This window comes from Lampetra planeri, chromosome 38 (genome assembly GCF_965212315.1).
Source record: "Lampetra planeri chromosome 38, kcLamPlan1.2.h2, whole genome shotgun sequence".
NCBI classification, from domain to species: domain Eukaryota; kingdom Metazoa; phylum Chordata; class Hyperoartia; order Petromyzontiformes; family Petromyzontidae; genus Lampetra; species Lampetra planeri.
The window spans coordinates 10283899-10310460 of record NC_136144.1 but is presented as its reverse complement, the minus strand read 5'-3'; the positions used below and the strand labels follow the sequence as shown (position 1 = coordinate 10310460).

Here is a 26562-nt window from a genome sequence, read left to right as displayed (position 1 = left end):
ATGCCTGTACACTTTACATGGCTTTGTTGTGCTGTGTTAAACAGGCCCCACGGTGTTCATGGAGCGCTTTAGTTCTCAACATTAGCCAACCCTGCACAAAATGTATGACAGGCCATGCTGCTTTCTGGTCAAAGAATAATTCTGAGTGAAAGGTTGTATTACAAACATTAAATAAGTCGTAGCAGTGATAAAAACGTAATATACCTTTTTCCTCCTGTTGACGACCGCTTGTGTTGTGATCGAAACGTCGTAGTTTTTGTTTTTTCTTTTATTTACTTAAATTTTTTCTATCTACGTGACTTTACCGAAAGAACCAAAGAATAAGAGTACAACCCTTTGTGAATCCACTGCTGGATGAAGGCCTCCCCACGTGTCGGTCTTCGGGGTCATTTGAACGTACTTCAACATGCTGGTCGGTGGTGAAGGGGAGACCCAGAATCGGTTCATATATCATGCGTTACCGATGTGAGCCATGGCCGGAAATCAAACTTAGGTAGCAAGGTTTGTAGTGTGGTGGCGCACACCATGGCACCACCGCTCCTATGGGCTCCAATGTGCTCTTTCCAATCACTGCGTACATTTTTGTGGTTGTGCTGCAAAGTTCTCCGATGTGTTTTCAGGTTGTATCGCATGATGTCCGACGTTTCGCTCAACGTACTGGGAGAACTATGCTCTTCACTAATTGTTGTAAAAGTGATAGAGATATATTTATGATGTACGTACCGTAGGTACACAGTCGCTGTCACCAAGTTCTCGTGGGAAGAAGCGAGCCATCAGTTCGCTTAAGTTGCCGATGTCATGAGGAGATGGGTAGATGTACTGGAGGTATCGTCCGTAACACAGATTCAACGCCATCTTATGGTTCTGTGAGACAGAAAATACAAATTGCAATTCATAAGCAATCTTAGATTGGAGTTCCAAACAAAGTATAATAAGCATATATACTGACTGAAGCCATTAAAGAGGAATGTTTTCAATAAAGATACGCGATAAATTACTGTATATAGTTATATATTGTGCCATATGTATTAGGAGAGGTCAAAACACAACTCTTGGCTCCAGTTTATAGGCATCACAAACTCCATTTAATCTTTTTTTTCAGCATGAGGCAACATGTGTAAGTGGTTAATGAATGCATCGAAAGCAAATGCCATGACGAGCACTGGTCTGTCATGCGATGCGTCCTCCTCATAAGGTGCATGGTTTTCAGATTTTTATACGGTGGAGAATATTATGAAGAAAATTGTCGGAATATTTTGCATAAAACTGGAAAATCCTAAGCAGAGATTACTCGACCACAAATTAAACTGGAGCCACAGCCATCACTGAGATATATATAGATAACTTAATTTACCAATCTGTCGCAGCGTTTTACTTGATTCAATTTGTTGTACAGGATCTAGCGAGGACTAATTCTAGCTGCAAGAATCCTGTGATGTATGGAATTAAATTTTGCTTTGGCACAACCTCTGATATTTTACCTCGGTCAAAAAACAGGAACTGTTTCCAAAACACAGCTACCTTTCTTTGCAGCTACATATGTACAAATAGAGGGGAGCCCATGTTACTCATGGTAATAGTTGAATAGTGAGTGTGTGGCGATTGCTGAGTGGTGTCAGGGATGTAGTGTCTGAGAAATGTGAGATGAGTATCCAGCAACTGGTGGCTGGTGAGTTCTCTGGTGCGACATCAGCCCATCCATAGGATGTGATGTCATAAGCCGGTACAACTCCTGACAAATACTACAAAGGACGGGCAAAATTGGAGATAATTGATGGCCGAGGCATCATTGACACCCACGCAAACCATTGCGAATCAGGGAGACATGATGATGATAATCTGTGCTATTTGTAGTATATTAACAGTGTATATTTAACATTACAGTACTTACCTTTAATTCCACCAGTATATCCCCGGTGCTGAGAAGCTTGTTTCGGAATAATTCAGTTGAGATTTTATGTTCGTACTTATTCCATATGGCAAACAGCATGTTCGAGCTGACAAAACCATAAAGTCACAGAGAGAGAGGCCATTAGTACAGATACATAACATTGCTGCCACTCGGATACATTGTGAAATAGTCTTTTTCTGCATTTGGGAGCAGTTGAACATACATAACCGTAGCATGAGAGATGTGCGTTCCCAATTGTCAGATTCATTCCGAAAAAAAACCCCTGAAAATTAGGCCTCAATACGAACCTGTCAATTTACACAATGAAAACCCGTCAAAATGTTTAATCTGAAGGGTTTTTCCAAGTTTATAAATAACATTTTAGGATTATATGAAAAATTGGCAGTAAATGACTGTTTGAAATGATGAAAATGCTTAAATTTAGTGCGTGAACAACGAAAGTAATAACAAAAAGTATAGCCTATGATTCTCATGATTCATTGTTGCACAGAACATGCCAACGTTGGTTGAACGTTGGCATGGGTTTGAAACCGTTGGATCAACGTTGGCCCAACGTTCCACCAACCCGCACTGACACACGAGCGGTGAAGTATGGTCACGCAAAAAAACACACACAAACACAAAGATCACCCTTGTAGCCTGTAGGGGCAAGTGCTGTTTGCGAACACCTATGAAGACCAGCAAGGCGCACGAGGTGGCCAACACCACGCCCGGCCGCCTTTGTCTCCCCAGCGGCTTAGGCAAAGTTTGACTTCCATATTGGGGGGGGGGGGGGGGGGCAGGCATTCGCTTTGTCCCTCACATTATGAATTGTGGATGCATATGATTAATTGATATGTAAGTCTTACATATAAATTACTAAATTAATAAAGGTGTCCAATTTGGGGGGGGGCGTTGCCCCCCCCCGCAGCCGCAAACTGCGCCCATGGCCAGCGGCGATGTTGTGTAGTGCCACGACCGCGGAGAAACTCCGCAAGTGACGCGACTCCCTCCCGGCCCCCGCACTAAACACACACCCACACGCAGCGCACACACGTAGTGTCCTGGCGGGGAATTGCCTGGCACGTCGGGTTTTAATCCCAAGGGCCCCTAGAGGGGAAGCCCCACGGTTTCCCGGTGCCAGGAGATTGGCCGACCCCCGCAGGACAGGTTACATTGCCGCTGCTGTAGTGCTAACCGCGGGGCATGCGCGTGTGAGAATACAAACGTCAGCAGGTGCGCGCGTGTTCACGCCGCTGCTGTAGCATGTCATTGTGTGGACGCGGTGTGGGAATCAACCGCGCACCGACGCGCGCGTATCCATGCAGCAGCTTGAGAGCGCGTCTTAGCGCGGCTGCGGGGTAGCGGATAACCACCCGCCGACGCGCATATTCGCGCAGCCGTTCGACGCCGGCCGTTGTGTGGAAGCGGATTAGCGGATAACCACCCACAGACGTCCGCGCGCTTTCACGCCGCCGTTCATCGTCAGGCTCAGTGCGGTGCGCTACATTAGTGTGAGTAGCGGGGGAGAGGAGAGCGCTGCGGGCGTAGGCATCGGCGTGAGTGACAGTGCGCTCGGCGGGAGAGCGAGCGTAGAGCGCTCGTCGCGGTGCGTGCGCATGTTGACATATAAGCGCCTGCAGGGGCGCGTGTGTGCGCGCAGCCGCCTTGGCACGAGTGGTGGTGGTGGTGTCCGTGGGCGTGCGAGGAGTAACCCCGTGCGGCGGTGAGCCAGCGCTTGAGCCGTGTGTCTACGTCGAGAGGGGGCTCGCGCGGGAGGATCGATCACCCGATCGGCGGGGGCCCGCTGATCGATGCGGTGGAGGAGTGAGTGGAGGAGGGAGTGGAGGGGGCAGACGCCGCCCCCCACGGTTGACTACACACCACACCAGGTACTCATTTGAGGCTGAGTCGACCATGAGGACGCCCGGTGAGGCCACCGTCCAGCAGTGGATCGACAATGCTCGGCAACAGGAGGCGCGCAAACGACTCGCGTGGACTCGTGCGCGACGAATCCATCATTCGCGTCACGTTTTGACAGTAAACTTTGCGCGCTACGGCCGGAGCCGGTCGTGTTACCGTCTCGGCCCCGTCTCGCCTCGCTCCCGCCTCAGGGACCCTAGCAGCGCCCCGAGCTCCTGCTCTAGGGCCCGGGGAGCCGCGGGGCCCCGGGTACGCGCGACCAGAGGGCCGCCGCCGCCGGCCACCGCTACGGTCACGGCGTCGTCCGCTGCCGCTGAGCCCAGCGACGCCATTGCCGCCTCTGCTCCGGCGTCCTCCCCCCCCCGCCGCGTCTCCATGGCAACGCGGTTGCAGGCACGCGCCGCCATTGGTTGATGTTAGGTAGGGTTCTTGGGTTTCAAGGGCCCCGTTGGGTTTGTATGGGGTGATGATTATTGGCTGTCAAGAGCCCTATTGGTTTGTATGGTGTTATGTTTTATTTTTTATTATTTAATTATTTCCCTTCTACATAATAAAATGCTTTATTTTTATTATTTTATTATTTCCCTTCTACGTGACTTTACCGAAAGAACCAAGAAGATGAATCCCTGCAGTCACGAAAGCTTTAAATCGAAATTCAATGCAATATACTTGAAGAGGAGAGTTTTAAATAAGTGCATACATACGTTTCCCAACCCTTCATTGCTGGGTGTCAGATGGGGAAAATTGTAGGATGAAACTAAAACCTAATACAACGGCAATTCTATTGTTCATATTAAAAGGATGAGTGAACGCTCCTATTTTTCTGGATAAGAACGCGTATGTTTCGTGGGCCCTGCACAAGTGTCCTGTTTTCCTTCCCCTAAACCCGGTGCTGACCTCATCGCACAATTCGAATAGATTTGGGTGGGAACCTAAAATGCATTATGAAACTACAGGACGTACTACGTCCGTTTTCGCGGCTGTACATCAGATGACAAACTCACATCGCTAGCAGCAGCTGGCAACTTTATATAACCGAGGGAAAAATCAGCTACTCCATTCAGTGCCTACAAAAGCTCCCGGCAGGCGCAGCGAAACGTCGGACATCATGTCGAACAACAAAGCAGTACAACCTGAAAACAAATCGGACCACAAATAATAACATGGTGGCTGCGTCACCGTAATGTCTGACACGGTGTCACGGTGTTTAAAATCTCCCGAGTAAGGAATGCAAGTGTCTTCAGTGCGTGCGTGTGCGTTGCATACATATATGGGGCGAGCTGCATGGTAGGGGAGAATGGAGGAGATGAGGTGTGACCAGAGACCACAACATACACGAGTCCACTCCGGGTCCACTCGTGTGTGTGTGTGGTCAAGTCAAAGTATCTGCTCACCGAAAGGAGCAATATGGGATTATTCTCATCTCCATTGACAGCCCTGAGCCAGTGGTAGGAAATTCCACGTTACTGTAGTGAGGACTGGCCTAGCTATTTGTATTTATATTGTCTCAAGAGGAGATGAAAGTGGTCAACATTGTCAATGACACAATATTAAATGTATAGCCCCTTTTATCAATCCACTGCTTGATGAGGGCCTCCCTACACTGTGGGTCGTGGCGGTTACATGTCCATACTTTACCGCAATTGTCATTCTTGGTTGAAGGCTAACACTGTAGACATGGGAACATAAACGTGCAGTACAACATCGTATGTTCCTGCACTGCACTCTGCTGCCCACAATGTATCCCCGCAGCAATTTCCAACGCATTGGAAGCTTCCTGGTCACCCATCCACGCACTATGCAGGTTCGTACCTGCTTAGCTTCACGAGATCTGACGACATCGGCCGCATTCCGGGTTCTGAGGTCATGGGTCGCGTGGAGGCTTTTGTGTGATGGGAAATCAGATGTTGTATTTCATTCACGTGGGGAAATGAGCAGACACAAATGTGCATCCGTTTCACTATCACAAATTACTTGTCATACTTAACAATGTACAGTAGTGCATCTTTCCATTGTTCTGATTTTCCTACAATATGTATGTAAAATAATACGAGGATTATGCATTTCAGGGGGGTTTTTGTCTGAGCAATGGTACATGGTATGGTGGCCCCCAATAAAGACCACTGGTCCCAACCCCCCTGTCCCACGATTGTTTCATGTTGTGTATTTGTCGTGTGCTGTCGCCACACGCAACGTCGCACTCACGTTCACCGAGCGCATAAAAAAATAACATTCTCCTGTACGGTATCCATGCGACAGCCTGAGTAACCTCCCTTAAATGGCCGGAGGACGCGACCGAGATTGGACGACGATTGCAGAGATTTCTGACTGCTGAGTGTCTGGTGAGTGGTCAGTGCCAATTGAGTCGTGAGTGCGTTGCGTGATTGCCGACTTGTGAGCGTGGTTGCGAAACGTCGTACTCAGTGTGTAAATGTTGTGGCTTGGCTCTCCAACACACCGGTTAGTGCTGTACTAGTCACGAATTGGCCACGTTCTGTTTACGTGACAACCCTTACTTGTTGGCTGTGTCGGGTGGTGGCGGGTTTAACGACACATTTATACATTTATGCGATCTAACCAAAAACCTCTATTATGGATAAGTGATGAGTGTCAGGTGAGTGGTTAGCGCCAGAGGTGGGACAAAGTCATTGTTATGCAAGTCCAAGTCGAGTCGCAAGTCATCAAATTCATGACTCGAGTCTGACTCGAGTCCAAGTCACATGACTCGAGTCCACATCTCATAGGTGGGACAAAGTCATTGTTATGCAAGTCCAAGTCGAGTCGCAAGTCATCAAATTCATGACTCGAGTCTGACTCGAGTCCAAGTCACATGACTCGAGTCCACACCTCTGGTTAGCGCGGTTGATGAGTGGTGAATGTCAGGTGAGTGGTGTCAGGTGAGTGTCAGGTGAGTGGTGAGGGTCAGGTGAGTGGTGAGTGTCAGGTAAGTGGTTCACTGTGAGCGTGGTTGCGGAGTGATGAGTGTCAGATGCGCGGTTTCAGTTTTTCAGGGAAGCTGCGGTGGCGAGATGTTAACTACCTCGCCTGGTACACAAAAGGTCGTGGATGCGATTCCAACCCTGACGCATGCTGTATGTTTGGAGTTTGCACGTTCTTCCCGCGGTCGCGTGGATTTTTCTCTGGGTTCTTCCGATTCCCCCCCCCTCCTCCTCCACATTTAGAATCAACGTGTGCGTTTGGGGTATTTGGCCGCGAGACATTTCCACGTGATGATGAGAAGCCACTTTGTTGAGCTCCTCATTTGTGATGGCCACGTCGCTTGTAAAAAGAGTGCCACGTAGCTCAGTGGGCCTTACCTGGTAAGATAAAAACTAACATATTTTAAATTATTGGTTCTTTCGGTAAAGTCACGTAGAAGGGAAACAATAAAATAATACAAATATAAAACAATACAATTCTCACGACGTTTCGACTGCAACACAAGCGATCATCAGCTGTGGATTTCACACCTGATGATGGTTGCTTGTGTTGCAGTCGAAACGTCGTGAGAATTTTGTTTGTTTTATATTTACATTATTTTATTATTTCCCTTCTACGTGACTTTACCGAAAGAACCAAGAATACGAATCCCTGCAGTCACGAAAGCTTTAAATCAAAATGTAACATATTTTAGTTGAGTCACGTCACCCCGTCAGCAACACGGTCTGCAACTTCGAGTTCTCACTATGGGGGGGCAGGGAGCGGTGGTGGTGGTGGCGGTGGTGGGCGAGGTCATCCTTGGCTTGCAACGATAAAGGGAGGCGTCCTTTCGCCGGCGCTGCGTGCGTGCACAGTATTCCCATAATCAGTAATGGTCCGATTGTTTACACTAGTGGCCGGGAAGCGCTCTCGCTCGCTCGCTCCTCTTTCTCAAAGCCCTCTTGCACCCCCCTCCCGCACCAAAAAAAGTCCTCTCTTGCCCTGCCCCACTCCTTCTTCTGCGTGACCATACATGGGCCTCGTGCACTGCGTGAGCTCTGGGAGGTGGAACTGCGAGAAAGTGCCCAGAAAAGGGCCGGCTTTTTGCAAACACGATACAGCTGTTTTGGCTCAACATCACAATTCGGGTTAAACACAAGACGGGCGAGGGCTTCATAGCTCATTGCTTAACATCGCCAGCACACACACCCACCCTCCCCTGAGTGCGCTTTAAGATATATATACACATATATACGTATATTTGTTTACGTGGAAGCGACTGTAGAGGTACTGCTGCTACCGGCCGGTGATGTAATGGTTATCGCAGTGGACTTGCAAGCCTGCAAAGGTCGCCCGTTCGATCTCTCGGCGTGGCAGTTGAAACAATGGGCAAGCTTCTGATACCCCCCCCCCCAGTCTGCTCAGGGGCATACATGGGGGGCGGGTACACCACGATAGGTGTGGTGGGGTTAAGTGTGGGAACTCCGACGAGTAACCAGCGTGGGAGAGGTAGGTCAAAAATGCAACATTGAGCAGTGGATCTCAACCTTTACTGCAGCATTGCACCCCTTTGGTTAAAACAGTATCATGTTCATAAATACACTGGGGTTTGATGAAACAAAGTAGTTGTATTTTTTATTTAAAGCTTTCGTGACTGCAAGGATTAATATTCTTGGTTCTTTTGGTAAAGTCACGTAGAAGGGAAATAATAAAAAATAAAAATATAATAAAACAATAAAAATATATAGATATTTTTTCTTATTTTATTTTTTCCCTTCTACTTGACTTTACCGAAAGAACCAAAAATATAAAGTAGTTGTACTTACGTGCCCGTGCTTAATTTCTGTTTCGATTATTTACCTTTTGAAAAATCGAGCCACGTCTCGCACCCCCAGGGGGTGCGTGCACCCCAGGTTCAGAGCCACTTCTCTAGACGGGGGGGGGGCTCTCTGGAATTCCCTCTGGTGGAGGCACCAGCAGTGGAGTGAGCAAGGCCTGCACCGGGTACTTTCTCCTTTTTGAAAGCTGCCGTAGCCCCACAAAACCGTGCCTCGTTCCGATTTGAATAGGAGCGATGGGTTTTGTGCATGCCATCACAGGCAGCCGTGGTCAATCCACTGCCGGATTAAGGCCTCCTTCCCAATCCGTCCGCCACATCTAACGATACTGCGGTGTTAGTAATCCACCCGGCACCCGCACAGGAGCTGATTTAACCGCAACACTTCCTTGCCGGTGCACTGTCAGACGCGTTTTGTGTCTTGGCTGGCACTCCGTTATTATTATTGACCATCGTGCCACGATCTCGTCTGACGAGGTGTCCTACCCAAGCCCATATACTTCGTTTTAACAGTTTCAGTTATGATTATGTCACGAGCCCGCGTGTTTTCTCTCATCCACGCGTTCTTCTTTCTGTCTCAGAATGGCATCACAAGCACGCGTCCCTCCACGCTTCACCTTGTGGGCACTTTTTCAGCCTCGGTTGCATATTTTTCGTTTGGGACCACGTTTATGACCCCTTATGTCATCGTGGTTAGTAGGCATTTGAACGAACCGTTTTCTTCTCGAAGCAAGTACATGGTAATGCGACGTGTGTGTACGTGAACAGCCCTTTGACATTAGATGGACGGGGGGGGGGGTCTCCATACACTCTGGTGGGTCGTGACGGTTTTTTGACCGTATACATGAACCACGCTGTTTGGTGCTGCTTGGTGGAGGCTAGGGATCGGTAACCTGCGGCTCCGGTATACAGGAGGTCGTGGGTTCGTTCCCGACCCTGACACCTGTATATTTGGAGTTTGCGTGTCTCTCTCCCCGTGATCTCGTGGATTTTTCTGCGGGTCCTATGGGTTTTCCCTCCACGCTTAGACACGTGCGTTTACAGTATTTGCCTGCTGAACATTTCCACCCGATAAGCCACTTCGTTGAGATGTCATTTGTGATAGCCAGGTCGCTCCTGAAAAAGAAGTTAATACCATAAGTGGGATTTACCTGGAGAGTAAACAAAACTAGTTAGTTTTATTTGTATATTTGCACTCATATTGTGTTTTTTTTGTATTGTTTGTTGTTGCAACGTTCTGGCCCCGTGCCCCTACTGGATACCTGTGAAAAAAAGAGCTTTATAGCTCATCGGATTCCTCCAGTATAAATGAATATTTCATTGAAAGGACTGCTTTGTGACATTCTTCACACGCATTGCAGTTATTGAAATAAAGGGGTTTTTGACTGATTTAAAAATTGTTTTTATCCTCTTCTTATTTTGGTTAGCGACCCTTGATGTAGGCAGATATCATAGACGTGGGAGCATAGAATGTACGGTACAATGGATGTTTGCTGCACCTTCAAACCACGTATCCCCGCAGCCTATAGACAACATGTTATGCATGGTGGTTTCCCATCCGAGCACGATCCACACTCAACCCGATTTCTATCTGAGATTGGACGACTACAGAGGCATTCTAGGTGATTTGGTTCAAAGCAACGGCATATGTATTCAGGAAAGTCTCCCTCTCAAGGCAATTTTAATATGAGTTTCCTATATTTGGATGTTTGGTAAATTCCCTCTTAGGGAGTTTGAATGTGGGCACGACAAATCAGGGTACCAGGGTAAAATCCATTGTGCAAGCGAAGGAATGGACTCAAAGTCCGCGCAAACTAAGTCACGAAATCACTTGCTGTCCTGTCATCTCTTGGTCGTCCTTGCAGCCCCAGTGGCTCTGGGAGGTTCACGAGTCTGTACGTAATCCACCAACCCTGGTTTCTAAAGTGCTGGCACACAACTGTGCAGAGGTGGGGTTAGGTGGGTCACGCAGAGATCGCGATGCGATGCAACAACTTAGGTGGTGAGGTCAAGGACTATCATCCCGTCGTGTTTGCTGGCGTTCTCCAGCGAACTCTCTCGCTTTACCTACACACGCCATCCTCACCAGCCATGCTCAATCCACTGCCGGATGAAGTCCTCCCCAAGTCGTCGCCATCTCTCAGGACCCTGCGATGTAATAATCCACCCAGCAGTTGCACACGAGCTGATTTCATAGCCCCCTGATGGACGTCCTCTAATAATAACAACAAAATCCATTATTTACAGAGATGTCTCGCCTCTTCCAAAACGTCTGGCACGAGTGAAAGAATCATCCTCTATATCCTCTAGAGAGGGCGTGGGAGGCTGTCTAGAACCCCCTCTAGCTGAAGCCCTTCCTCCAGCAGTGGCGTGATGCAAGCAATTTCAGGGCTGCGCCTTTCCCTTGACGACCCGTTGTTGTCAATCAGTCGCCTTTATAGCCAAGCCTCTGGCTCGTGTTTGATGCATGCATCCACGGGGCTTTGCTTCTCGCTTCCTCTTCCCGGCTAAATTGCCCAAGATTACAGTGAGAGAGAGAGAGGCCCCTAAAGTTGGAGCAGTGTAGACTCCCTGGCCGAGATGGCTGTGTCACGGGGAGAGAGTGAGAGAGAGGAGGCGAGTTACAGCGGCCCAAGTGGCGTCATCTTATTGGAATGCGTCCCAAACCCCTTCGCACTCCCCCCACAGTGGGAGCAGGAATGTGGCCGTGTGAGTGTTCATCTCCAAACAAGTCTGGCCCCACAACGTGATGTAATTATTCCGCTATGTGTTACCCTTCGTGTATAAGCCATATCGGTTTGTTTAAGCACCGCCTTTATCTCCCCTCTCTCTATCTCGTGTGTGTGTGAACGTGCTGTGGTGGAGCGGTTATCGTTCGCTGCGTTACGGAACCCGGCGAGCCGAGTTCGAATCCCGTTCACGGCCAACACCAGTGGCGACTAACTGAACCGGTCCTCGGCCTCCCCTCTAGGTCGACTCAGCCTCAAATGAGTACCTAGTGTTGTAAACATTGCCAATAGGGAGACAAAGGCGGTCGGGGGTGTTGCTGGCCCACCCATTCCTCTCGTGTGCCGTTCCTGCCTTCATAGATTCTCGCTAACAGCACTTGCCCCAACAGTCTGCTAAGGGTATGCGGGGGGTCTTTGTTCTTGGTGGGGTATTCTGCAGGTACTGCAGTTACCCTGTCACGTGCCCAACCCGCACCGACGACGCACGTGGCGAAGTATGGACGCCCTCACGCCTGCCGACACATTCACTGCATTAATTGTGCAGCCCTAATTAACGAGTGAATCTCACTGCGCGTAAAAAAAATTAATGTTTTACACGTTGTAATAAATTATAACTAACAACAATACCCATACAGGAGGAGCGGTGGTGGAGCAATTCGCGCGTTGCGCTTTAGATCCAACGACCTCGGTTCGATTCCTCGCCAGGACTCGCGTCAATTGCTAAAGTGATCGCTGAACCTGACCTTGCCCACTCTGTGCAAGGCATTGCACCCTCGAACACAAACGAGGCACAGCCCCCAAAGAGATGCAAACTCTCCAACAAGCATGAAGCAAAGGGCGACGGATTGCCAAGGAAACATTCAACTGCAGCAGCAGCAGGTCTTGCTTACGCAGCGAATAGCTCCTTCTGCATTTGTTCAGCATTAGCCGGAGAGGGCACGAGAGATTAAACAGATCTAAAGGCAAAGATGCCCCGTGTAGCCTCAACAGACTGTTGGGGCAAGTGCTGCTCGGCCTTCATCACCGATGATGAAGGCCGGCACGGCGCGCGAGGCGGTCGATGGACAGCACCACGCCCAGCCGCATTTGTCTCTCTCGTGGCGATGTTTACTACACATTTGAGGCTGGCTCGACCTAGGGGAGGCCCAGGCCCGGTTCAGAGCATCGTCACTGGTGTTGACCGTGAGCAGGAATCGAACATGGGTCGCCGGGTTCGCAACGCAGCGCGCCAACCGCTACGCTACCACTCCCCACAAACGCAACATTTAAAAACACGCACACACACACGTGACGAAGCTCCGTCCACTCTATCACTAACCCGCACCGACCCGCGTGGCGAAGTATGGCCAAACAACACGACCGGAGGAGGTTCATAGCGGTTGTTCTGCTGCTGCTGCTGTGTGGTTTTCCAATGTTTTTTGTTTCTCGGGGGGTGTTTAGCACGGTGTCGGACGTTTCACTCCGCATGCTGGGAGCTTTTTCAGGAACGCAATTCAGTTCCCGAAGAATTGATACATCCCGAAAAACGCGTCAGAGAGCTATTGTAACGTGACCCCCATGACTCCAGAGCCGTCCCTAGGGTACACGGCGAATTGGGGTGACTGCCCCGGGCCCCGCGCTTTGGGGGGCCGTGCGCTTCGACATCGCCGCGTCAGAGGTAACACTTCCGGTTTAGGTTGAAGGCGTAGGGGGTGCCACACGGCGCGACTTGCCCCGGGTCCCGCACCCCCCTCTAAGGACGGCCCTGCCCATGACCCCCACGGCATTGAGAGGCTCCAAGTCAAGCCAGCAGCGGATTGACAGAATGTCTGCCGCGTGTACTGTGTGTGACCAAGCAATTGCCTCGTGTGCCGCGTCGGCCTCGCATAGGTGCTCGCTAACAGCACTTGCCCCAAGAGTCTGTTACGGGCTTGGGGGGTGAGAGGTCTTGGTGCTCTCCGCTCTTCACACGAACGAGTGACGGTATTCATCTTACCTCGGTGGCCCTGAACCAATTGTGGAGACTCCTCGTTACCATGGCAGGGGCAAGTCTGTTCTTTAAACGACCAATGCTGACTCTCCACCACGTGGGGATGATCAGATCACGGTGGGATGACGACGGCGATGATGATGATGATAATGGGCTGAGTTGATTCCCAGCCGCAACGTGAAACGCGCGACCTTCCTCCACGCGAATTGGAGTCGAATCGTTCTCAGCAAAGCGCGCCGCTCGACATCTGTTAATTCCTGGAAGGGTTTTTTTGGGTGCTCGTGCGAAACAAAGTGCGCCGGTGTTGAGCGAGGGCCTCACCCACGACGCACGGAACGGGGGGCAGGTAAATTGGCCGCACTTGACGCTGGCAGTGCGGGGTTGGTAAATGCAGGGCGCATCGGGCGGTACAGCGGTAGGTGTTTTGTCTTTGCTGCACTGCTCTCTGCTGACAACGGAGTTCCCCACAAGAGCCGGCAACGCTTGTCCTACGCACGGTGTTCGCACATCCAAAAAACGATTAAGCACATAATGTGTTTGTTCGTTCCATCTGCCGGCATTCGGAACCAAATAAGGGGGAGGTTTTTCCAACATAATTTATATATTTTTTTTAACAGCGAAATGCAGGACAAGTGTTTTATCTCGTAAGTTCTCATCGCATTAGGCAAGCCAGTGGCGTTTGGCAGGGCACGCTCTGCTGATGGGTTCTCATTAAGTAGCACCCACGTGGTTCGCAAGCTCCAACAATGATCCCGGGGAATAATCACGGGGAGCATTGCAGAGCCTTGGAAGAAAAAAACCGAATCAAAATATTGAACACGTTTGGTGGTCGCGCCTCGTGGCACAATCTCATCGAGGTGCTCTGTCCACAGGGGGGGGGGGGGGTGAAGATCGAAATGTGGTCGTGCCCAATGAAATGGGTAACTTTTATTTTGTTTCAAACGCGGCAAATTGTGTAACAGCGGCATCCGCCGGAGCCTTCTCCTTTCCGAGAGTGAATAACGCCACCGGGATCTTTAACGCCTGCCGACAATAAGACGGTCACCTAGGTTATATATATTCTTGTTTTTTGCGGAATCCATCCGCAGTATTAACCAGGGCGACCGCTCAACTCGAACCCCCTGGACGCTGTGAACGCGCGGGCCACCACCGCTCCGCCGTGCCACGGCTTTGCTCCGTGCCACGGCTTTGCTCCGTGCCACGGCTTTGCTGAGCATCGGAGTCTTTGGGCCACTTCTGTGATGTTTTTCCCGTAACCATGGAAGCGGTCAAACACGCCAGGCGCCGGCTTCCTGCAGGTGACTCCATATCTCAAGTTTTGTTTGCATAGGCACCCCCCACTGTGTGGGAGGCATCCTCGGCCACACGTCGTGTGTGTATGTATGTATACATGTTGAACTTATTTCGCATCGTACGTAGCTATGAACACAGTGAGCAGACGTGAGTGAGTCCCAAGACCCAGAGCAACTCCTCTGGTATTGATCATCAACCCCTGAGGTGGCATCGAAAGGACGGGAGAGGAGGCTTAGCATCGCATGTCAAAGGCAGATTCCGCTCCCTCCTACACTAACCCACTTTGAAATCGTTATAGTAAACGTCAAATGGTTGGTACAATTTTACACACGATGCAATGACTCCAAAGATACCCCGTATAGCTTTACAAAACGTTTGGGGCAAGTGCTGTTAGCGAGCACCTATGAAGGCCGGCACGGCACACGAGGGGGTGCGTGGCCAGCACGACGCCCGGCCGCCTTTGTCTCCCGAATGGCGACATTTACACGCTGCACCAGGCGCTCATTTGCGGCTGAGTCGATCTAGGGGAGGCCCAGGACCGGCTCAGAAAATCTCACTGGCGTTGGTGGGCGTGAGCGGGAATCGAAATCAGGTCGCCGGATTCGTAGTGCTGTGCGTTAACCGCTGCACCACCGCTCCCCGCCCCACACACAGACTAACTGATCTACAGTAGGAAGAGCCTACGTGTTAAACTGATCCTTCTTTCAATCTGCACGTTTCGTGTGGTGATGACGATGATGCTACGACACAAACTGTCTGCGTCAGTCGGAGGCAGCTGGACAGAATGCACATTTGAGTGGGAATTAAGCGCCGGGAATCACTGCAGCGTCTCCCCATCACCAGAGCCGTCCACAGGTGGGGGGGGGGGGTGCGGGGCCCGGGGCGGTCGCCCCGATTCGCCGTCTACCCAAGGGACAGCTCTGTCCACAACACAACAGGCACCGCACACACGAGGGGGTGAGCGCGCGAGTAGAACTCACGGTGGACACACGCGCAGCTACGCCGCTACTCGGTGTGTTCATCAGCTGACGTTTGTTTCGAGTTTGTTTAACATTGCGACGTGCACCCTCCTTACTCCCGCCCCCCCCTCTAACCAAGGTCAGGCAGGATGCGAGGATGTGTCTACGATGCGAGGGTCAAGTTGTTTTTGGGGTTTGATCAGTTTTTTTTAATGGTCACACAATTAACTCTGTGATGCTGCTGCTGCTTTAAAGGTGCAACTTACATCATGCGAATGTTCGGTATTTTTTTGCCAATTATTCTCTCACGGATTACAGCTTCCCCATGTCGTGTGGGTCGTGGGGTTTGGTTTGGCCATACTTCACCACGCTGGTCTACGCGGGTTGGTGAAGACGGGCAGCGGAGACGTGGGCGCAGAGCAGTGGAGTGTCGCTACGGAGTTTGCTGTGCCGCCCTCTGCTGTCCAGCCTATAGCAACCTGGTATGCATTGTGGTCGCCTGTCCGAGCATTGTCCAGGTTTTGCAACCTGCTTAGCTTCCTGGATGCGACGAGATCGGACACATTCCAGACGGATTGTTTCATCGTCACAAAGGGTAGCTGGAAGTCGAATGAATTGACATTGGCCAGGGTAATGGTGACACGGGAGTGTGGGCAGCAGGACGAGAATTCTGAGACAGCGGAGAAGAGTGAAGGTGCTGCAGCCGCGGGGGGTGGGTCACGGAAGGCGACTCCGACGGATTCTTATTCCTGGCTTTGGCCTGACCCTCCTACCGGTGCTATGAGTGAAGCCAATGAAACTTTGCTTGGCTTCACATACGTAGATATGTTTTCTGTAATAGAGGGCTTTTTTGGTTTGGGTTAGATGGTTTAAATGTGAATGTGTCGTTAAACCCGCCACCACCCGACACGGCCAATTTGCAAGGTTTGTCACGTAAACAAAACGTGCCAATTAGTTTATTTTATTATGTTGTATTATTTTATTATTTTATTATTTCCCTTCTACGTGACTTTACCGAAAGAACCAAGAAAATATAATTAGTTACTAGTTCAGCAGTGTTAGAGTGTAAACCCACAACAGTTACAATTTGAGTACGACGTTTCGCCGGCAATTACAACCAGCTTCATCAGGCGACAGCCAGAATTATATTTGCTACGAAGAAGGGGCATTGCCGAAAACACACTTCACCTGTGAGATTTATCATTTAAAGGCCACGGTGTTATTGACAAGTCTTGAGATTTTGTTGTTGTGAATGTTGTGTTCTTTGTGTATCACATCCAAACGCATGAGAGGGCAGCCCGTCTTACTTAAGATAATCTAAAGATGATGCTTGAGGATTATCATCGTTATCGTCATCATCTTCAACCGTGAAGATTATGGTGATGACGGTCAATAAGTGATGATGATCTTGATAATTAATGAGATTGATATGGATTAATTATTAGTCATATTAGATTATGATCTTGATGAATAATGTTTGAAGTCGTAATGATGCTGATTATTGATTATTACGATGATGATTAATATGTAATGATATATGTAACTATTGATGATGATCGTTGATGACCATTGTATCTGTCTTTGAAGATGACGATGATGATGGCGATCTTGATGATCATTATTTAACATAGTAAATCTTTCTTCAAAAATATCCTGAAGCAGAAGTTTACCGCTGGATGCTACCGCATTTGCAATTGCGATTTGTAACTTTCACCCCTACCGATGTATCGATAGTTAACTTTAAATGTGCAATTTTAGTGAGGCAAGGGATGTTGTCTTGGTTGTCTTGGTGTGGTCTGGGACAGTTCTTGTCTGTTGTTTTGCTGCCTTGCCCAAGCTTTGAAACTGGTGTACTTATGCAATTTGAACTTACATACTTTGTCTATTGGTATGTCGGTATTTGTTGTGATTTGCTCACCTTTCCTATACTCTGCACTCCTATCGTTATTTTGTATTGTTTGTTGCTGTGACTTTCTGAGCAGAAGCTCATCGGATTTCTCCACGATACATCAAGCTTCTGATCAGATGACACCGATCTTGAATTCTGATGATGTGACTCTGAGCCGATGACCACCAAGTACATCCCCGGCCACGTGCTCACGCGAGCAGCATGAGAACTCGGGGCTCAGTTGTTGATGTCAAGATAAGAGCCGATCGATAGTCGCGGCGAGAAAGAGAAAGCGGTGGGGAGGGTGGTGGGGGAGGTGATGGAGGAAGGCTGGGAGGTTGGGGAGGGAAGCAGAGCGGTGGTGGTGGGGTGGGGGATTTGGGGTAACGTGATGTTTCTGATGGTTCCGACATGGTGCGACAGTGTTTTTTGGGGGGGGGGGGAGAGGATGGGGGGGGGGGAACAGGGGGGGGGTGACGTCATCTGTCACTATTTAAAGCGCTGTGCAAACGTTTTCCGGAGCGTTCTGTGTCCATCCATACGCGCAGAATCAGCAGCGGCAGCAGCAGCAGCAGCGGGAACTCTCAACTCTCACGCGTACATCAACCAGCAAATGCAAGGTGATTACGTTTTTTTAATATATATCTATAGATGTTTTTTTTAAACCACACACACGCATGCACAACTCTGTAACACATATATCAGCTCGAGTCGACCGAGTCGTTGTTTGCGTGTGTATTCTATTCTTGCGTTGGGAAATATGTTGCGGAGTTGAATGGCAATGCGAGAGGTCTGCTGCTTGTAGCCACGGCGAGAGGGCTTTAGGAGAGCGTTTGTGTCGTTTTGCTCTTCCTCCTCCTGCATTGAAGGAGCGTAGGCTGCAGTGGTTTACTCATGCGGGTACCATCGTTTGGATTGCATGGCCACACTCACCCCTGTATACACACACAGACACGTGGTGATCCATTTTTGAAGATATAACGTCGGCACATACTCTCGCTTAAATAATAGGGAGACATTCATTGGAAGGGAGAGAAACAGCGCTATCTTTTATTTCACGTCTCACGTAGCAATGGATACATCTTCTAACACTCGCTTCTCTGTAGTGGATATGGAGCCATCGTTTTTGACAACGATCAAATCACGCGTCGAGAAGGTAGTGATGAGAGGTGTTCATGAGACACCGGTGGGGGTATCTGTAAATGGATCGCCGTGCGCATGAACGATGTCGGTGGTGGACGACCTCGTTGCACGCGCGTCCGTGTCGCGGTCGGTTTCGCGAACCTATGGCGAGAATTCTACGTTACTGTGCCGGGGACTTGCACAACACGTAGTGCAACCGATGTTTACTTTCCTGCAAAGTGCTGCTCGTTTTATCGACCCGTGGCGGGTGATGATGCGCTAGAAAATAATTGCACTTTAAAAGTACGTGTAAGCGTGTATTCGACGCGTATGGAGAGTATGTCCGGATGTAAATACTTGCATAAATAGTGTACACGGGTGATGCTGTGGCCGCAGTGGTAAAATCAAACTCATTATCTTACCGGTTCAGTGCCCGGTCTGGTCTTGACTCGATACAACGAGAACCAGATCAGCAGTAATGAGCAAATATTTAACCATTTATAGCCATTTGTCAATTCCCCCGGGTGGATGAACGTCACGTGGGTTGTTTGACTATACTTCACCGCGCCGGTCAGTGCGGGTTGGTGCAGGGGGGAAGGTGCTCATGACCAGTTCAATATCACTCGTCACTCATGTGCGCACTGACCAGGCATGCTAACCACTACGCCACTGCTCCTCGCCATTCAACAGTAACTGTTATATGGGTACATTGACGAACTGCTTCGTGCCATAGCAATGTGGAATTTCCCCCGTGGACGTTCGTATGAGCATCACACTTTGAAGCGAATTTTGTTTTACGCTGCAATAATATTCATTGTGCATAATTGCTTTGCATTCTTGCATCATCACCTTCACCATCATCAGCCATGATCAATCCACTGCTGGATGAAGGGCTCTTCCCAAGCGGTCGCCATCATCTGCCGCTTATCCTGCGATGCAGTAATCCACCTGAACGCGAGCTGATGTGATCGCTCCATCATCTCAGTGGTTGCACGGCCTCTCTTTGGCTGTATTATTATTCGTGACTATGGGCACCACCATGCCCCGCTTCAATGTCCCCCAGCAGTTTTAATGTCACTGAGCTGCACGCGTTCACTTGATCCACGTGCCCCTCTGCGTTTGTCTGGCTGGCTACGCACGGTGCGAAAGAGGTTCAACATACGCACGTCAACCAAATCACGCAATCTCTCTTGCTCGTGTTTTCCCACTGCTGTGACATTTGTATCGTTGTCGTTCAACATGGTAATGACCGCATTTCTGAACCGCACCGCAGCAGTGACAGTACGCACCGATTAAACACGCTCTGCGTTGGGCATCTTGTATGGTCAAGTTCAACTCAAGTGACACTACGCTTGCGATCGCGACAATAGCTCTTGTGCCGGGGCTTGTCAAGTTCAATCGTTGTTGTTTCGCGGTGTCTGGGGTAGTGGGGTTCGTGGTTCGAACAACCTCATTCATGCGCGTAAAGCCTTGCAATGCGTACTGTGATTCTGTGAGTCAGCCCGTCGTCTGTCGCGATCCGTCTGTAGAGGATCTTTAACTTGTCCGCGCCGCTTGGGTAAACACACCTGTGCACAGGTGTTAGAGAGCGATGTTCACGACGACAGCTACACACGACACCAATGGGAAGTTATTAATACAGCGGTGGCGAAGTGGTGGGCGAGTGACACGGATGGCAACCAACGACTCGGGGAGGCTTTCATCCAGCTGTGGATTGATCAAGACCGATGGTGGTGGTTGGTGGTGGCGATGATGATGATGACTCCATTGGGGATGTTTGCCCAGTTCCCTTTTAAGGAGCGTTTTGCACGGAGCGCCTCATTAATCCACTCTGTGTCGTCATCGTCTCCTGGTCACTCCTTAGTCGAGGCTTCCTCACGCAAAGCGTGGCCACTCCTCTCTCTCTCTCCCACCATGGCTCCTGCAGCAATGAACTTCAACTCATTGAATCCGTCCACTCGTGCCGATGACTCGGCCTACCAGGCGGACCGTGTTCAACCACCACACCGCAGGTCACAACAATACGACAATGACGACGATAACTCCGTATAAGCCTTTAACAGACTGTAGGGGCAAATGCTGTCAGCGAGTAAGTATGAAGGCCGGCACGGCACACGAGGGGATGGGTGGCAAGCACCACGCCCGGCCGCCTTTGTCTCCCCACTGGCGATGTTAACACACCGTAGCAGGTACTCATTTGAGACTGAGTCGATCTAGCGGTGGCCCAGAACCGACTCACATAATCGTCACTTGTGTTGGTTGTGAACGGGAATTGAACTCGGGTTTCCAGGTTCACAGCACAGCACGCTAACCGCTACACTACTGCTTCCTATACACAACAACACACCGCACTCACTCAGACAACCACTCACTCACTCCTCCACTAAACTACTCCCTTACTTACTCGCCACACTGCAGGTCGCCTCGCTGATTCCCTCGCACCGCCAAGTTTTTGTAGCCTTGCTCACACCTAAGCTGTGCTGTTTGTTGCTGGCTGATTGGCGTCTGGGACTTTGGATCTGTCCCTCGGTAACAGTGACACGAACAAATCAAATTTACGACGATCGATTCGTGATCCACCATCCCCGGATTAAATAAAAAGTGCACGTCACCGGCCCCCTGAATGCCCAGTGAGGAGTCGAGTGGTTCACGATCGAGTCTGCCTTGTCCAGCAGACACCGGCGGTAGATATTTCAGTTTTTTTTATATTTCAGTTTCATTCATTTCAGTTTGATTTATTAGGTAGAACCCTTTGAGTCATGCGGCTCTTGACTCGGGTGCAACCGCAACAAAACAAAAACATGAATAAGAAACATCTTAAAGTAACTAACACGCCGCTACTGTTAACATTCGGACTGTATTAAACTATTATTGGTTTATTTTACCAGGTAAGGCGCACTGAGCTATTCCAGAAGCGACCTGGCAATCACAGACGATGGCTCACCGAGGTGGCTTTTCATCACGTGGACACGCACTTATCGCAACCAAGATACTCTAAACGCGTGATGTTGATTCTAAATGTGGAGGGCGGAAATCGGAGGACCCGGAAAAACATCCACGCGACCACGGGGAGAGAGAGACACGCAAACTCCAAATGCACATTGCACAAAATACACGCGATGGATCTCGGCACTAATTTTGTGACTTGCGACAAATGATACTTACGGCGGTACCCCGGGGTCCCGAATAAACGGAAGTCAAAATCGTAATTAACTAATTTCTGTTACTCGACTCCGTCCCACCGCGCACATAAACGCCGTGACCCACCTAGCACGGATCATTCTGCGCAGAAGAGCTGAAGAAGCGCATCTTTGATTAGCTCATCGTGTGGAGCTCGTCGAGAGGAATAGATTGCCGTGTCGTTCGCCTTCAACGGGCATGAAATGACGTCGCAACGCAGTTTATGCGAGAGCCGGGGGCGTATGGGACCCCGGGGTCCCGCCATAAGGTTCATTAATGCTGGCCCCGCTTGAACATTTGCATTGTATGGATGCGCACGCCAGAGCCCTCGTGTTCATCCAGCGACGGACGAGGGGGGTTCTCTATGCCGCGCGGGTCGACGGGGTTGACTGGCCACACTTCTTTCACCGCACTGGCCAGAGCGGTTTGGCGAAGACGAGGAGCAAAGCTTTTAGGGAGAGAATAGAATCACAACAATAGGCGCAGATACATTGGCTGTGTCGGGTGGTGGCGGGTTTAACGACACATTTATATTTCGATTTAAAGCTTTCGTGACTGCAGGGATTCATCTTCTTGGTTCGTTCTACGTGACTTTACCGAAAGAACCAAGAAGACACATTTATATTTACGCGATCCAATAAAAAAAACTCATGGATAATATTGGCCGCGAAAGCCTCCGTGCTAAGCATAGAATCGCCACCACAGTACCCGTAACAACAATGAATGTCGATGTACTGCCCTCTACTGCCCACCACGTAGCGCAGTCTCGCTGTCGCCTAGGCAAGACCTCAACTTTCATGTTGCTTCTGTTTAACCGGCTGCGAATAAGACAAGTGGCATTTGCAAGAGTGACCTGGGGCATGAGTATGCCAGTAGGGGGCGATGATTTATCTGTATAGTATAGTCCCAATTGAAAAAATTGCGGTGGCATTTTTTAAATCCGGCTAATTTGGAGCGTGAGAATGTAGGCGTCATGGTGGGCACCCACCCAACGCATCAACCAGGTTCTACGCCTGCTTAGCTTCCCGAAATCTGGATGACTTAACGAGAGACGCGGCTTTCGTTAAGTCGAGCTCTTACAAGGATTTATTGACTGGGGTGACGCAATCGTCAGGTATTGCTCAGTCCAAACCCAGGGTTATCGCGTCACTTGTACAACGTTCATACTCTTTGTTCTTTTCGGTAAAGTCACGTAGGTAAAAAAATAAAATACATTTTTACCTACATGACTTTACGAAAACTTCTTATCTAGAATTGTACAACGTTGCCGTGCCAGTGTCCTGCGATGATCGGGATGTTCTTGAAGGGCAACTTGCCTGAATGTTCGCCATAGATGTTGCGGTTTTTTTTAAAGGCTGCACCTCGCTAATAAGACCCTGAAAGTTGCAACCGCTGCAGACTATCCCAGCTTAATCGGATGCTGCTGGAGACAATTGGCCCAGAAAGCCCATACATAGACAAATTGGATTGTAACTTCTATTTACTTACTTTCACGTGGTGAACCAAACCACGTCTGTTTATTATTCCAATGCAGTTTAACAACAGAATTGCAATACACAAATACCTATAGCATCACTAAAATAAAATAAAAATCTTGTTGCAGATCAAAACTAACGTCATTACAAAACATCACTTGGTAAAGTGTCATTAAATTACACGATACATTTAATAACACTCATGTACAGCCCTTTACAAATCCACTGCTTGATGAAAGCCTTCAGACGCTGTGTTGGTCATGGGGGTTATTTGACAGTGCGGGTTGATCAAAGGATCAGGGGATCCGGGACCGGTTCAGATATCACTCGTCATTCATCACGCACGCCGTGAGCGGGTTCATACGTAGAGCAGTCACAGAGCCACCACTTACATTAAACACAGTTCTGTATAACACTGCGGGTGAATAGGTCCAATTGCGAATTAGACTTGTCCGCGAGCTGAATAACTCCACGTGCTTCAAGGCGACATTGTGAATGTGTTCATCATCCAAGCAGGAGACAGGAAGGGCATGTCTTGTCAGAACATTCAGTACTCACGTGCCACGAATACCTTCCCACTCAATAAAGCCCCCATCGCTGATGGAGACGCACTCGAGACTCGCCGCCCCGAAGCCAGGCCATCTGCACGTGTACACACAAATATCTCACGCGCGGCCACGTGGATCGTGTAGGCCATGCAGGTGAAGTACCGTTTAACGAGCACCTGTGAAGGCCGCCACGACGCACACGAGCGAGATGCCCGGCCAACAACATCGTGTACCCGTCAACAGCGTCTGCACAGTGCTGATGGTCACACACACCGCCAGTGCCGGCTGATCATAGTAGCAAAAGTAGCTACACATGTAGTAGCTACACATGTAGTAGCTACACATGTAGTAGCTACTACACATGTAGTAGCTACTACACATGTAGTAGTGTAGTAGCTACACATGTAGCAGCTACTATAAAGTAGCTACAACACATGTAGTAGCTACACATGCTACACATGTAGTAGTGTAGTAGCTACACATGTAACAGCTACTACACATGTAGCAGCTACTATAAAGTAGCTACAACACATGTAGTAGCTACACATGCTACACATGTAGTAGTGTAGTAGCTACACATGTAGCAGCTACTACACATGTAGCAGCTACTATAAAGTAGCTACAACACATGTAGTAGCTACACATGCTACACATGTAGTAGTGTAGTAGCTACACATGTAGCAGCTACTACACATGTAGCAGCTACTATAAAGTAGCTACAACACATGTAGTAGCTACACATGCTACACATGTAGTAGTGTAGTAGCTACACATGTAGCAGCTACTACACATGTAGCAGCTACTATAAAGTAGCTACAACACATGTAGTAGCTACACATGCTACACATGTAGTAGCTACGGGCCCCGCACTTTCAAGGGCCCAGCGCTAAATGCTTTCAAGCTGTCAATTCCGGTTCAGTGATTCTGCACTAGCTCTATTACTATAGTACTATACCGCCTTCAACTTTTATTTGTCGTATTATCTGGCTGTATAGCAAATGAAAAAATACAATGACTTTGCTATGCGAGTAAAACATGTATGTGTTTTAATATTTACTTGTTTTATTTATTTATTTAGGGCCTCTTTACCATAAATGCTACAGGCCCCGCACTAGCTTAATCCGGCACACACACCGCACAAGGTAATTCATTTCAGGCTGAGTCGACCCAAACCGGTTCGGACACCACTTTCCACCCGATGTTGGATGTGGCCATGGTTGGGAGTTCAACTCGTCTCGTGTCTGTGCACTCTTCACCCGCCACGCTGTTGTTCAAACACTGCGTTGGCTAATGTTGGTGAAGGCTAACGCGATATATATACATTTTCACGATGCCATACGATAGCAGGTTTCGCGATATGGCCATTATCGCGATATCGGCTTTCCATACATTTGAAATGTTATTTCATGTTTACTGTTTTTTTACTTAGTTTTTTTTCATGAGGAATAAAGATGACTTTAAAAGTTATTCAGCTGCAGTTCACTCAACCTAAGCCTTGCTGTCAACGTGTCGTCTCTTAATCTGTACAATTTTACAAACTGTAACGCTTGTAACGCACATGCTGTCACCTACACAAATACGAGGTATATAAAACTATTAAATGTGTATACGAAACTAACGAACTGTAACTACGATTCTGTAAACGTATTAGGCAATTATTTTTTTAAAGCACTAATATCCACGTTTAAAATGTTCATAATTAAGCTTATTTCATATTATCTGGAAATAAAATGTCCACTGAGCAACGATAATCGCGTGCGAAACAGGAGACGATTATCGTGGCCCTTAAACCAGTGGTACGATATATCGTGGTACTTTTATCGCCATATCGCGGCAACCCGAGGCGAAAATCAAAACACATTCCTGCGGAGGGAGCTGGTAGGAACGTTGGGTTGCTCGGTCAATGGCCTGCAGGGTCAACGGCGGCGTGGTGTATTCCGCAAATATGCCCGACTGTGAGGGCGGGCACAAGCCGGCGTGAGTAGGTTAAACGTTGAGTTTTATAAGGGCACCACGGGGTGACCAGCCCCTCCCCACCCAGCACCACCCCTCCACAGTACATACACACAGTACACACACACAGTGCATACACAGTACATACACACAGCACACACACAGTACATACACAGTACACACACACAGTACACACACAGTACATACACACAGCACACACACAGTACATACACAGTACATACACAGTGCATACACACAGTACACACACACAGCACACACACAGTGTACATACACACAGCACACACACAGTACATACACACAGCACACACACAGTACATACACACAGTACACACACAGTACACACACAGTACATATACACAGTACATACACACAGCACACACACAGTACATATACACAGTACACACACACAGCACACACACAGTACATACACACAGCACACACACAGTACATACACAGTACACACACACAGTACACACACAGTACATACACACAGCACACACACAGTACACACACAGTACATACACACAGCACACACACACTACATACACAGTACACACACACAGTACACACACAGTACATACACAGTACATACACACAGTACATACACAGTACACACACACAGTACACACACAGTACATACACACAGCACACACACAGTACATACACAGTACATACACACAGCACACACACAGTACACACACACAGTACATACACAGTACACACACACAGTACACACACAGTACACACACAGTACATACACACAGTACATACACAGTACACACACACAGTACATACACACAGTACACACACAGCACACACACAGTACATACACAGTACATACACACAGCACACACA

At 48.9% G+C, this 26562-nt stretch overlaps 2 protein-coding genes across 3 annotated transcripts in view; one reads left to right on the top strand and one right to left on the bottom strand.

Moving 5' to 3' along the window:
- Positions 1-4221, bottom strand: part of CFAP54 (cilia and flagella associated protein 54) — a 73963-nt gene extending 69742 nt beyond the window's left edge. The window contains exons 1-3 of the mRNA XM_078612349.1: positions 3971-4221; positions 1892-1997; positions 724-864 (exon numbers count right to left, since the gene is read on the bottom strand). Coding sequence (XP_078468475.1) covers positions 724-864; positions 1892-1997; positions 3971-4221 — 498 coding nt within the window. The remainder of the gene's footprint in view (positions 1-723; positions 865-1891; positions 1998-3970) is intronic.
- A 13717-nt stretch (positions 4222-17938) lies between these two features.
- The window catches only part of LOC144731293 (filamin-C-like), an 88502-nt gene continuing 79878 nt past the window's right edge, over positions 17939-26562 (top strand). For both annotated transcript variants that reach the window (XM_078612346.1, XM_078612345.1), the window contains exon 1: positions 17939-18028. The gene's annotated coding sequence lies outside the window, so the exon portion shown is untranslated. The remainder of the gene's footprint in view (positions 18029-26562) is intronic.